The sequence below is a fragment of the Meleagris gallopavo genome, chromosome 5 (genome assembly GCF_000146605.3).
Source record: "Meleagris gallopavo isolate NT-WF06-2002-E0010 breed Aviagen turkey brand Nicholas breeding stock chromosome 5, Turkey_5.1, whole genome shotgun sequence".
NCBI lineage: Eukaryota > Metazoa > Chordata > Aves > Galliformes > Phasianidae > Meleagris > Meleagris gallopavo.
In genome coordinates, this window is record NC_015015.2 from 16,120,659 (window position 1) to 16,133,830 (window position 13,172).

Here is a 13,172-nt window from a genome sequence, read left to right on the forward strand (position 1 = left end):
GCGCCCCTCCAGCCCCCCCGTCCCGGCCATGAGGCGGCTGCGGGGCAGGTGAGGGGGGGGAGTGACCCTGTAAGGGCCCGACGGGCTGGGGATTGGGGCGTGGGAGCGGGCTGCTGCTGGCAGACTGGGGCGGCGAGGGCTGACGTGGTGTGTGGAGGACTTCCGTGAGGGAACGGGCAGTTGGTGGTGGGGGCTGGCTCAGGTGTTGGACGCGGGGTCGGTGAGGGGCTGGCACGGCCTTTTGGGAGGCTCGCCGCACGCGGAAGCCAGCCCAGGTGAATGGGGCTGGGATACACGTGTTTACTGAGGTGTGCAAGGGACCGACAAGGTGTGCGCTGTGGCCGGGTGCTGCCGGCGGGCTGGGGCAGTGTACAAAGGGTGGTGCGGCCAAACGGAGGCTTGGTGGTGAGATAGTGGGTTGGCACAGTGTGCGGTGCTGGTATGAGTGAGAGGGAAGCCAGCACCACGATGGAGCACGCTGCAAGTATGGCAGAGACTGGGAGCGTGAGGGTGAATGGGGTGGTGGGACCCAGAGGACAGGGTGGACTAATGTTTTTCCGTGACAGTTCTCCCCTCTCTCTTCTGCAGGGGCTGACTGCACGCTGAGTCTGCTGAGCATTAGCTCCGGCTTCACCATGGCCTCCCAGCCCCAGTCCCTGCACCCTCCATTGCCCTGTGCCTCTGGGGGGGCCGGACTGGTGGCTGGAAGCCCCGAGAAAGGTGAGAACCCCCCAGACCTCTTCACGTGTGTTTTTATCCCAGAGCGAGACGTCTCCAGGGGCTGTTGTGTTTCTCCAACTCTCCATGTTTCTCCTCGTCTCTCTCCCACAGGCAGTCCTCGCCCCAAGCCTCCTGTCCGGCCCAAGCCCCGTGTGCTGCCCAAGCCTGCTGTGCCTGCCAAACCCTGCCTGCCTCACCCCCCACCAGCACCGCGGCACTCTCGTCCTGAACTGCCCTCAGCAGAGAAGATAAACCGCCTGGCAGGACCTCAGCCATACAGTGGGGGTGGCTCTGGGGTGGTCCTCAGACGCCCCTCTTTCACTATCAAGTCACCTGAGACCCCCAATGGGAAGGGGCTCCCATCCCCATCAGTTTTGACTCCTGAAGACCCGTGTTCGACCCCCAGTGATGAGGTGCCCCTGGCCCCATCGACACCTTCCCGCAAAGGTCCGGCTCCCTTTAAGGTGACACCAGTGCCTGTGGCAACCAAGCTGGAGCGATTTCCAGGCACCACTGTGGAGGAGATTCTGGCCAAAATGGACAGCAAGGAGGGTCTGGGAAGCCCTGACCGGGCCCGCCTCTCTCCCTTTTGCCCCGATTCTTCCTCTCGCTTTGGCTCCAAGACCTTCACCGCCTTCCGGAGACGCCCTAGTGGGGAGGCAGATGGAGACTCCCCTGGTGAAGCCCGCCAACTGCTCCAGCAGGCTGAGGGAGAGCTGGGGACAGGGGGTGACAGATGCCCGATGGTAGAGACGAGGTGAGGGGCAGAGGATTGGTCCCAAGGACGGGGACCCATGGGGAAGCCATCAGTGGGCAGTTCTAGGGATAGAAATTAATGGAGCTGGAGGGAACCTGAGGTCTGATCACCAGCACAAGGCTGCTGTTCCTTCTAACCAGCAGTGCCTTGAGCTGCCTTCGTGGGAAGGCTTGGTCACCCGCAACAGCTCTGGTGGTTTACTAAAACCACAAGAATGGGCTGGCCCAGCTGAGGAACTGCCTCCGTGCTTGCAGCCATCTGGGACTGGAACCTTGCCAGGCAGCACTCCGTTGCCCAAGCAGGGAATAACGGGGGGTTACTGCCCCTGGGAAATGTTCCCCCTTTTCCCCACTCTATTTTATTTTTACCAGTCCGTGCCAGAGCAGAGAGGCCTCAGATCTGTGGGACTCCTGGCTGCAGGATGGGCTGGTTGAAAGCCAGCACTTGGCTGTGCTCCCTAAAGCTGGGCACCTCTGGGAGCAGGGCAGGGGCTATTTTAAACCAGAGTGTGAGAAACTTGCACTCCAAAGGATGAAAAACTTTCCAGAAAAGAGGTTGTAGCTGATTTGCCTTTGCAATACTAACCTACCTGATAATTCAGGGCATGTTTTGAGTGCTCCTTACAGTGAGTTAAGGGCTGATTGTGGTCCTTGTCTAAATCCTTCTGTGGCCAGAGCCGGGTCTGGGGTTGGGAGGCGCGTGCATGTGGGAAGAAGAACGGGGTGCAACCATGTTTACCCTCCTGCCTGTTTTTCTCTGACAGCAGCTCCTCCCCAGCCGGCCCGAGCTGTGCCGGGGACCCCTGTGGACTCTGGAGGCCACCGTCTCCCCCTGACGTGAGTTCTCGCCGCACCCTCCTGCGTCGCGGCCGCTCCACTCCTGGGCTCTCTCCTTCGGGGCTCTCCTGTCTCCTCCGGGGCTCCCTCTCTGCGGGGTGCGTCTCTCCTTTCTCCTTCGGGTGCCAACTGCTCTGGGGAAGGCGGGTGACTCCATTGCAGCCCCAACTCCCTCACTGGGTGCCCAGGTGCTGGGCTGGGCTCTTGGAACAAGAAGCGAGTTTCAGTTCTGGTGCCGAGGTGGGGACAGGGTGAAGCCGTGAGTCACCAGCTGAGATTTGGTGACCGGGCAGGTATGTTATAGGCGGGCCCATTCCGCTTCCCTGCCATGCCCCCTCCCCATACTCTGGAGTGATGATGGAGACACCAAGGTGGCAGGACTACTGTGGAGAATTAACCCTTAACTGCTCTAGTCAGGGTTTGGCCCACCCCTTCAGGTTGATGCTGGTGTGTCTTGAGGATGCCCAGGCCCAAGCGGGGAAGATCGGGGTGATGGTATTTTTATTTCTTCTTGCTTCAGTTCTTCCTCTCCATGTCTGTCTCTGCACGTTGATGGTTGGTGGGCATCAGCAGGGCTGCTGAGGCAGAGGAGCAGGGCTCTCGGCACTGCTTGGCCCTGACCTGAAGAGCATGCAGCTGGAATGGGAACTTCTGGGAGCTGCCGAGGCTGAGTCACACAGGAAGCAGCTCTGGTGCTGTCAGGATGTGTGGGCACTTCTTGCCCACAGGGCTTAGGGAAGATGGGTCTTGGGACTATGATTTTCACTGTACATTGGAGCTGTGCTGGCAGAGGGGGGCTGAGAGCTGTGGCTGGGTGATGCCTGGGAGGTTCCTCTTGAGTGACTTGACTCTCCTCCCTATTCTTCCTGCAGCTCTCCTCTCTCCAGCTTGGACCCCCTGGCTCCCCAAGATCCCCTGCTTGCCCACCCCCAGGAGCTCCTTTCCAGCCTGCCGAGCCTTCTGCCTCAGCCCCTGGTTCCCCTGATGCCCCCCCAGAGCTGTTGGCTCCTGGCTCCCCGACCATGGCCTCTGAATCCCCTGAATCTCCAGCTCAGCCTCCGACTGAGGAGCTCTTGGCCACCTCCATCCAGGCTCCAGGTGCTCCCTCATCTGTGGCTGAGCCCTGGCTTGGTGCCTCCCGCTCCCCAGGCTCCCCACACACCCCCAGCGAGGGATCCCCCACTCCTGCCAGCCCCTCCACACTGGGCACACCCCAGCTGCCCCCTAGAGCCACCTGCCCCCCCGGCTCACCTGAGTCCACCACCGAGCCTGAGCCCTCGCCTCCCCCGAGCCCACCCCCTGAGCTCCCTGCTAGAGCTTCTTGCCCTCCAGGCTCCCCTGGGGGTCCCGATGACTCCCCTGTGTCCTCTCGGACTCCTGAAGGTCCTGATTTCAACCTTCCTCCCTCAAGCAGAGACTCAGGGCTGCGACGCTCATCAGAGGGGGTGCTGCGGCCCCTCCCAGCGAAGGGCAGGGCATGGGGTTGCTGGGGGGCTCACTGGGCGCCCTGCCCCAGCCTGGAGACCTGCCAGCAGAGCATTTGCTGAGCAGCGAGTCCAGCTGGAGCCTTTCCCAGTCCTTCGAGTGGACGTTCCCCACACGGGGGGCGAGGGGGCTGCCATCCCCACCCAGGTCCCCCATCCAGGAGGCAGCTGACTCGGGGCTGTCTGAAGAGGATGAGTCAGACAGGGAGGGTGCAGCCACTGGATCCCATGGGGACAGCGGGGACACAGATGGGCCTGGCCTTGCAATGACCGGCAGCTGGGGAGCAGAGGGGGCTCCATGCCCGGGAGGTCCTGTGGCTCAGCAAGAGGCTGAGAGCTCAGAAGAGGAGGAGGAAGGAGAGGCAGAGCTGAACAGCACCGAGCTCCACATAGTGGAGCCTAGCTTGGACCCAGCTGAGCCCGAGTCCCCTGTCAAGGCTGCCCCACCAGAGCCAGCCCCCACCGAAGCTGACGCCTCCTGGGAGCCAGCAGGCGACTCTCCTGCAAGCCTACAGGGCCTCGGTGGGCCAGGCCAGGATGAAGGCTCCTCAAAGGGCCCTGATGCCCACACTGACCCACGCTGGCTGACCGAGCTGCTGGCATCACCTAGGACCCGCACATCAGGACGTGACCCTCTGAAGGCCGAGGAGCAGGAGGTGAGGGAGTGTGAGGCACCAAGGGTTAACGGCACGTTGCGTGCAGCGGTGCGGTTGCGTCCCTTTCGGTGCAGCAGAGCTGTCTGACGAGTTGGGTGGAGGCTGAGCAGGAGCGTGCGGTGCCTACGGGGAGAACTGGGGTGGGGCGGGGAGCTGTGTGTGCACTGGAGAACCATGGCTGGTGAGTCGGGGACCACGGCCATCCTCCGGAGACTGCTGGCCAACCTGGAGCTGCGGGATGAGCTGGAGAGGGCACAAAGTGCTGCAGGGTCAGAAAGGCCCTGGATAGGCACAGTGGCTGTGAGTACAGGCAGCTCACGAGGCTGGGGGGTGAGCAGTGGGACCTGACTCCCCTTTGGAGAGGATTATCCTTGGATATCCCCCAACCCTTTTCAGACTATCCTCTGCAGTGTTTCTCTAACCCTTTCTCCTCTCTTTGACTCTCTTTCTCCAGGGCCTGCTTGGCTGGTCACGGAAGGACCTGTGCAGTGAATTTGGCATTGGGAGATCTCACCAGGCTGGTGCTTTTGACTGGAGCCAAAAGGCTGTGGCCAGGAAGGAGGACTGGTCTGGTGAGATGGAGCAGGATCAAAAATTTAGGACCAACTCAAGCAGGAACAACAGTTGCAGTATCAGTGATATGAACCAGCAGGATAGAGCCTTTCGTGCTGCTGAGAGGGACTGGAGCAGCAATTACAAAGGGACAGAGCTGATGGGGGATACGAAGCTTGGCAGCAGTGACTGGCCCAAATCTCATGGTGGGGGGGAAAGCTGCCTGCAGGATCAAGACTTCAGCAAACCCACATGGGGCACTGGGTATGGCTTGGACAGTGCAGGCAACAGAGAGGAGGTCAGCTCTGGGAAGCCTGAATGGAGCAGTCCCTACGGTGTGGGACATGGCCAGCAGCAGGACAAGGAGCTGAGCTCCAGGCAGCCCGGCTGGGCTGGCAAGTATGGCTCTGGGGAGCTGGAGACTCACAGTGGGGATGCTGCACCTGTGTGGTCTAGTGAGTATGGCACCGGTGATGCAGACATCAAGGACAGGGAGGTCACCTCGGATTGGACCAGTAAATACAGTAGCAGGGATGTTGAGACCAAGGACAAGGATTTTACTCTAGGCTGGGCTGGCAGATCCAGCACTGGGGACGCTGAGACCTCGGACACAGAATTTTGCTCCAGCAGGTTGGCTTGGGACAGCAAATACAGTACCAGAGACATGGAGAGCCAAGATAGGGAGTTCAGCCCCAGCAGACCAGCCTGGTCTGGTGAATACAGCACCCAAGACATGGAGAACCAAGATAGAGAATTCAGCCCCAGCAGACTGGCTGAGGCCAGCGAATACATCAGCAGGGACATGGAGATCCAGGACAGGGAGTTTAGCCCCAGCAGGCCAGCCTGTGCTGAAGAGCACAGCACCAGTGATATGGAGAGCCAGGACAGGGAGTTCAGCACCAGCAGACCCACCTGGCACAGTGAGTACACCAGCAGGGACATGGAGAGCCAGGACAGAGAGTTCAGCCCCAGCAGACCAGCCTGCACCGATGAATACAGCACCAGGGACATGGAGATCCAGGACAGGGAGTTCAATCCCAGCAGACCCACCTGGCACAGTGAGTACAACAGCCAGGACATGGAGAGCCAGGATAGGGAGTTCAGCCCCAGCAGACCAGCATGTGCCGATGAATACAGCACCAGGGGTATGGAGAGCCAGGACAGGGAGTTCAGCCCCAACAGACCAGCTGAAGCCAGTGAGAACAGCGCCAGGGATGTGGAGACCAAAGACAGGGAGCTCAAATCCAAAAAACCAGCCTGGGATGATGAATACATCACCAAGAACATGGAGAGCCAGGACAGGGAGTTTGGCCCCAGCAGGTCAGTCTGGGCCAGTGATTACGACTCTGTGAACACCAGAAAGGGAGAATTTAGTTCTAGCAGGCTGAGCTGGGCTGGTGAATGCAGCATTGGCCAAACTGAACTGGCTAATGCTTTTGGTGTCAGAAAAGAAGACTTGCCTGGCTTGTGTGCCCCCAGTTGCCCAGGCCAGGAGTCCAGCTGGGGGAGCACTGACCAGCAGGAGAGTGGCACCAGGGACTGGGCTGAAGAGCTGCACCTTGGAGGAGCTGAACACCAAAATCAGTTTGGTATCATTGGGACAGAGCGAGTGTCCGATCTCTCCAGCACTGCAGTGTCAGCAGACAGCCCAATGTCTTGGGCAAACAAAATGAGGTCTGAGGTCCTGCAGGAGCCCCGGCAGCCCCTGGGAGACTGGCACAGCGATCTCTCCTTCAGCACCTCAGGTATTACCGATAAAGTTGATGAGGGTGAACCAGGCCAAATGGCCTGGGATGAGGGCCTGGCAGCTGTGGGCAGTTCTGCCCAGCCTCAGCAAGCCAAGGTGGAGGAACCAGGCTGGAGCCAGGACCTGGAGGAAGCTGGCTGGAGCGAGAAGCTGCGTGAGGCTGAAGCCAGGCGCCAAGAGTGGGCCAATGCCTTTGGGGCCCGCTGTGCTGCCAGGAGCCAGGACTTCAGTGCTGGGGAGCGGAGCCTGGGAGGTGATGGCGGTTCGGCAGATGGGTAAGGAGGGTATGGCTGGTGGGGAATGGAGTCTGGGAGGTGCTGGTGTTCCCTTGGCCTCCTGAGAAATTGGCAGAATGAGCCCCATGCCTTTATCTTACCGAGATCCGGGGAACCCCGCACTCTAGTTTCAGCCATAGTTGAGCTGGGGATTTCCAAAATGATAAATTCCCACAAGTTGCCATAATGTAAGAATGCCAGGAGGAAAAAGGCAAAACTCCTGCTGGCCTGAAGAAGGTCCCAGCCTGGTTAACATGTTGTGGGTGATTCCCTGCCAATCTTAAGGAGAACTTCCCAGAAGTGCCACCCCCTTGGTGTGGATCTCACTTGGCCTTTTGCAGTCGACTTCTCAAAGGAGAGGTAGAATCCCAGACACCTGAGTTCTGTCTCTGACTCACCCACATTCACAGGAACAGTGGCCTTCCTTATGTCTTAGTTTCCCCTGAGGGCTGACAGGGAAATTGGGAGAGATTTGGGGCTGGACAAATTGTGTCCTTTTGTCTTCCCCACCAGAAGCCCTGAAAACATCCATCTCTCAGACTCCAGCCCACCACAGGGTGATGATGCTGTGGCCGAGCCTGCAGCTGCTGAGTCCCCCTGGAGCGAATCAGCTGTCCCACTGCTGAGAACAGACCCCACGGAGCAGCAGGACCTGCGTGAGCTGGCTCCTGCCCCACTGCCACCAGAGGCTGCTGGTGAGACCCAAGAAACAGAGAGCGAAGAGGCTCCTTCGGATCACGCAGATGGGAAGAGACCAGTGAGCTGGGAGGAAAAGAGGCTCTCTGCGAGTGCCTTGCAGCCCGAGGGACTTCTGGACCTCTCTGGTCAGGATTTCACATTTCTCGAGGTGAGTGGGGAGGATGGAGCTTCTGACTTCCTCCTGCAGCCCTGAGGAAGCCCAATGGTCGGGGGAATGCAGACAGAGGCTGCAGATACAAGGCCACCCTATACTAGAGGAAGGCAGCCACGATGGGAGATCCATAGAAAACAGTGGAATGGATGAGTGGGTGGATAGACTGGGAACCCTGAAACTCCCCTTTGCTGGGCACTGAGCCGTCCCCTGGGCTTTGCAGGACACAGAGGTTCTGGACAGTACCATGTACCGCAGCAAGGCCAACCTGGGCCGCAAACGAAGGCACCGGGCACCTGTTCTCCGCCCCGGGGCCACTTCAGAGGGGGACAGCTGGATCTTCCAGGACTCCACAGGTGAGAGCCTGCAGGACAGTGACAACAGGATAGTGGGACGGGATGGTGTGCTCTTCGAGATGTCTCATAGTGATGCTGTTCCCCACAGAGCCTCGTCCAGCCCGTGCAGCAGCATCCTCCGATGAGGAGGCAGCAGAAGAACCCAAGAGCCGGCGGGTGCGAGGGTCCCCGCTGGGCAAGGGTGTCAAGGTGCCACTTTTCCCTGGCCTTACCACGTCTGCCCTCAAGGTAGGGCCTGCTGGAACCTCAGGCAAGCAGATGGAAGGGACATGATTTCTGAAGGGTGGGGTGGAACAGGCAGGTTGAAGGACAGTCCAAGGCAGGCAGCATGGAGAGGGAGGGAGAGGATGCAGTGGAAGGATTTGAGGATGCTGGGGGCTGAGAGCACTGTGTGCCCATCTGACTTCCCCTCCCAGGCCAAGCTGAGGGGCCGAAACCGCTCTGCTGAGGAAGGGGCATCGCCAGTGGACAGCAAAGCAACCCCCACAAAGGATCCTCATGTGCAGCGCTCCAAGTCCTGCAAGATCCCTGGCCTGAGTGGGAAACCCCTGGCGCTGCCCCCTAAACCTGAGAAGTCTTCAGGGTGAGTGCTGGGCTCAAGGAACAGTTGTGATGATGCAGGGTGGATATGCCAGGTTGGGTGTTGGTGTGGCACTACAGACATGCTGGGGACACTGGGGTGCTTGTGGGTTGTGAAGGAGTGGGCAAAATTGAAGTCTCAGAGGCACTGTGGGCAGCGATGCAGTGTTGATGGGATGGTTGGAAGTACTGTGGGCTGTGCTCAAGTCCTGCAGCTGCTGGCTCCGAGGAACCGTGTGCTCCAGGCTGGTATTTCTGGTGCTGGCAGTTAGCCGGAGGCTGGGCCGGACCTTGGGGCTGGAGCTGGGAGCTGGAAGTGAGGCTTACTGGGACCAGCATTCCCAAGCCCTGTTGCCTGGGAGAGCCGGGCTGCTCCACCCTAAACAGTGCTTGGGCCGAAGCCCTTAAAGCCACAGCTGACTCAGCTACAGCTCAGTTCCCTTCCCCTCTCCTTGCCTTTCTTGGGCTGCATGGTCCCTCTGGGGAGAGCAGCCCTCTCCAGGACGATCATCTTGGCTCGATCTGGATCTGAGCCCCTAGAGCTTTGGGAGAAGCCCTTGGGGCAATGGGTGTATTTCTGGCACTATGGCACTGTGGTGCCAGCGCCTGTTTGGATCTGTGCAGGTCAGACGCCTCCCCACCCCACTGGCTGCAGGCGCTGAAGCTGAAAAAGAAGAAATCGTGAGCTGATCTCATGGGGTGAGTGCCAGCAGAGTGATGCTGCAGCTGGGATGAGGGCTCAAGGGGATGTTCCTCCAGCTCTGGGTCACCCCTAGAGCCGGTGCTTCCTCCCTGGCCCTCACCATATCTTCTCCTTCCCCGTGTCTCTTTCAGGCTCGCTCTCCTGTCCAGCACGTTCTAGGAGGCTGATGGCTGGCATCCCCAGGATCAGGCTCCCTCTTCCCTCTAGCAGGACACACACACACATCTATGCACTTTGTATGATGCTCGCAGGGTTCCCTCCCCACTCCTGTCCCTCTCCGCTCCCATTTCCCCAAAGTTTCTCTTCCTCTGCGTCCCCCCCCTTCCTCATGTCCCCTGGGGGCTGGAGGTGGTCAGCAAGGCCCCACCCTTCCCTGACCTCCCCCTGCTCTCCTATCACCCTCCAGACAAAGAGCAGCAGGTCATTATTTTGGTGCCACTTGACAGGACAATAAAACTTTGTTGGTTGGTTTGGTGGGGTCTTGGTTTTTCTGTAAGATCCTTGGTTCTAAGTCCCCCTACTCCCCCGAAAGGAGGTGTACCCTTGGAACATTGGGGAAACCTGGTGTAAAGACTGCCACCAGGAGGAGCTCTCTGCCCTCTGTCCGCAGCTGGAATATAGGTAGGTTGCAGTTGTGCTTGTGGGATGCATGGTGCCACCCTCACCACCCTCACTTTGTTCACTGTCCCCATGTCCCTGCTCCCTGCCTGGATAACAGAAATGCAATGGGAGTGCAAAAACACTCCTGCACACGGGGACTGTGCACAGGGCCAAGGTGGATGTGCTCATGCAAAGCAGTTGCAGCACCCACCCCGCTGGTGATGTGCACACACTCATCCCTGTCTCCTGTGCTCACCCTTTCTCCAAACTGTGCCCCAAGGCCCTGCTGCCTCTTCCCTGTCTGCCTCCCTACTGTGGGAGCTGGTGCTGGGTGTTGTGATTACTCTGAGGAGGAGTGGGGACAGCTCCTGGCCCCAAACCTTCCTGGCAAGCTGAGCAACCCCAGGCAAGTCTGTGCCAGACTCCACCCAACCTCAGAGCTGAGCTGGCTGATTCCACGTTCTGCCACAGGGCTGGGATTTCTTTCCTTTCTTCCTGACACAATCCAGGCAGCATCACCCATCAAATGCTGGCTGCCCCCACAGTCCTTCCCCAAGATCTCTTCAACATCTGGCTGTGCCCCAAGCCCTTTCCCGGCCCTGAGATGGGAACTCCAAGCTGTTTATTCTCAGCCGAACCAAGCGGAAAGAGGGGGAGACAGATGGAAAGATGGAACCAAGGAGTTGTTTCTTCCCTGGTAGGATATGAGTAACTCCAGCTGACTAGAGAGGAAATCACCAAATCCCACGTTGAGGTGGTTAAGCTCTGCCCTTCTTGGCACAGGGAGTTTGGGCACTGTGAGAGTGCATCCCTTTTGGCCACGCATTCACAGGGCTTTGGAACAAGCAAGACCCACACTGAATGGGGACAGTGTCCCAGCCACAGTGAGAGGGACAGCTCTGGGTACCCACAGTGCACCTGGGAAGGCACCGAGCCATTAGCTGATCTCAGATCTCCTGATGAGCCTTATCAGCGTGGTGGTGGGGCTGGAGGATGCTTTGCCCCCCCGCTGAAGCTACAGAGGAATCTCAGCCTCTTATCTCTGACTGCGTCCAGTGGCTGCTGCAACCCCCTGAGCCTCTGTGTGCTGCATTCCTGCTGTCTCACAGAGCGCAGTGGGGGCATCACTCACCCCCCGCCCTCATCCCCAGCTGTTTTTGGGGCACGCATTGCTGTCAGCAGTCTGGAAAGGGTTACCTGTTCCCTGCTACCCACAGGAGCCAAAAATAGTGGGGAGCGTTATTAATAGTGATCCTCATTCCCCACGCTGGAACATCTCCCTTTGTAGCAATTTCTGGTGATACCAAGGGTCTAATTAACATTTTCTTTTATTTCCCTGTTTTATTCAATTTATCGTCTGTCTTAACTAACAGCTTTATCTGCCTTTGGGTTTTGCACAGTTCTGTCTCCTTCAAAAAAAAAACCCCTTATTACTTTAATCTGAGTCAGCAGCCATCACACGCACTGAGTTTTAAAATCTTTGTCTCTAATTCCTGCAAGCACCGCAGGCTTTAGCAGTGCTGCAACCTCCCTACCTCACGGGGTTAACTTGGGCTTCCGAAGCTGACTCTGTCCCAGGTAATTGAAATATTTCATTATTCGTTATCTCCCTCTCCAGCCTGATTATGTCCCATTTGTTCTCACAGGGCTGAGTCAGATTTTGGTCCTTTCCTCCCTAATTTCAGAGACCACTTGGGGCTGCCCTGTGTTTCAGCAGCCCAATGAATTTGCCTCTACTTTTGGCTGCACAGATCCCTCTGTTCATTCATCGGTTCTAAGGGCAAAAGGCACATTGTGGCTCTGTTTTTCAGACTCTGAGCTCCAACCCTTTGCCTCTCTCAGCCCAGCTGAGGCTGGAGGCTTATCAGCCACAGACCTTGGCATCGGGAAGCCAGCAGCTTCCCGACCAAAAGCTGCAATCATGAGAGTGAAGCCGTAGTGGGACAGTTCTGTTCTGCAGCCTGCCAGTGCCTTCCTCTTGCTCTCTCCCAGTGGTTCTTTCTTTGGAGGTGAACTTTCCAGCTTTGTTCGCTCATGGGAAGGTGTCAGCGCACAACAGGCTCCTGGGCACGCCGTGCTCAGCGTGTGGCCCTGGCAATTTGGACCCCCTCTGTGCCACGCATGACTGCAAAACACCAAACCTCAAATGCAAAATGCAAGATCCTGAGTGCGAAGCAACGAGTGCCAGGTCCCAAGTGCAAAGTTATCACAAATGCAAAATGCAGCCATCCCAGGTGCAGCAGCCCCAGTGCAAAATGCCAAATGTGAAATCCAATTTCCAGGTCCCTGCAGGGCGGCAGACCCATGCTTGGCTGTGGAGCTGCAGCACCAAGCCCGTGTGTGGGGGGGAGTGGGGTTATCTGTTGGGCTGATGTGTTGACACCTGGGTGAGAGCCAGATGGGAGGCGGGGGGGGAGCTGTGAAATTTCCCACGGGGCTTCCCCATCCTGTCCATCCTACTGAGGAGGAGGGGGGCGGAGGGCGGGGAGGAAGGGGAGGTAACGCGGTGGGATTCGGCTGGGCTGGGCTCAGAGGGCCGGAGGAGGTCGGCGGTGAGCCTGGGGATGAGCTGAGCTGCACCCAGCCCGGCTGGCGGCATGGAGGAGACGGGGTACACCTACCCCGAAGGGGACAACGAGACCGATTGCGAGTATGAGGAGTGGGGTTTGTCGCTGGCCCTGCTGCCCACCATCTACCTGCTGGTCTTCCTGCTGGGCACGGCGGGCAACGGCCTGGTGCTCTGGACCATCTTCAAGGGCGGGCGGGAGCGGCGGCGCTCAGCTGACACCTTCATCGCCAACCTGGCCGCCGCCGACCTCACCTTCGTGGTCACACTGCCGCTGTGGGCTGCCTACGCCTGGCTAGGCTACCACTGGCCCTTCGGCACGGCCGCCTGCAAGGTCAGCAGCTACCTGGTCTTCGTCAACATGTACGCCAGCGTCTTCTGCCTGACGGGTCTCAGCTTCGACCGCTACCTGGCCATCGTGCGGCCGCTGGCCACGGCCAAGCTGCGCTCACGGGTGAGCGGGCTGCTGGCCACCGTGGCCCTGTGGGTGC

At 58.9% G+C, this 13,172-nt stretch overlaps 2 protein-coding genes across 2 annotated transcripts in view; both read left to right on the forward strand.

Moving 5' to 3' along the window:
• The first annotated feature begins 49 nt into the window (after window positions 1-49).
• TNKS1BP1 (tankyrase 1 binding protein 1) lies at window positions 50-9,984 on the forward strand. Its single transcript, XM_019615478.2, is given in 13 exon segments — window positions 50-69; window positions 589-720; window positions 832-1,477; window positions 2,241-2,313; window positions 3,186-3,765; window positions 3,768-4,453; window positions 4,908-7,027; window positions 7,541-7,874; window positions 8,101-8,233; window positions 8,322-8,461; window positions 8,650-8,816; window positions 9,437-9,511; window positions 9,647-9,984. Coding segments are annotated over 11 exon segments (5,025 nt in total). The 5' UTR covers window positions 50-69; window positions 589-635; the 3' UTR covers window positions 9,498-9,511; window positions 9,647-9,984.
• Window positions 9,985-12,624: 2,640 nt separating this feature from the next.
• Window positions 12,625-13,172, forward strand: part of APLNR (apelin receptor) — a 1,682-nt gene continuing 1,134 nt past the window's right edge. The window contains exon 1 of the mRNA XM_010711204.3: window positions 12,625-13,170. Within this exon, the coding sequence (XP_010709506.1) occupies window positions 12,713-13,170 (458 nt within the window). The 5' untranslated portion in view covers window positions 12,625-12,712. The remainder of the gene's footprint in view (window positions 13,171-13,172) is intronic.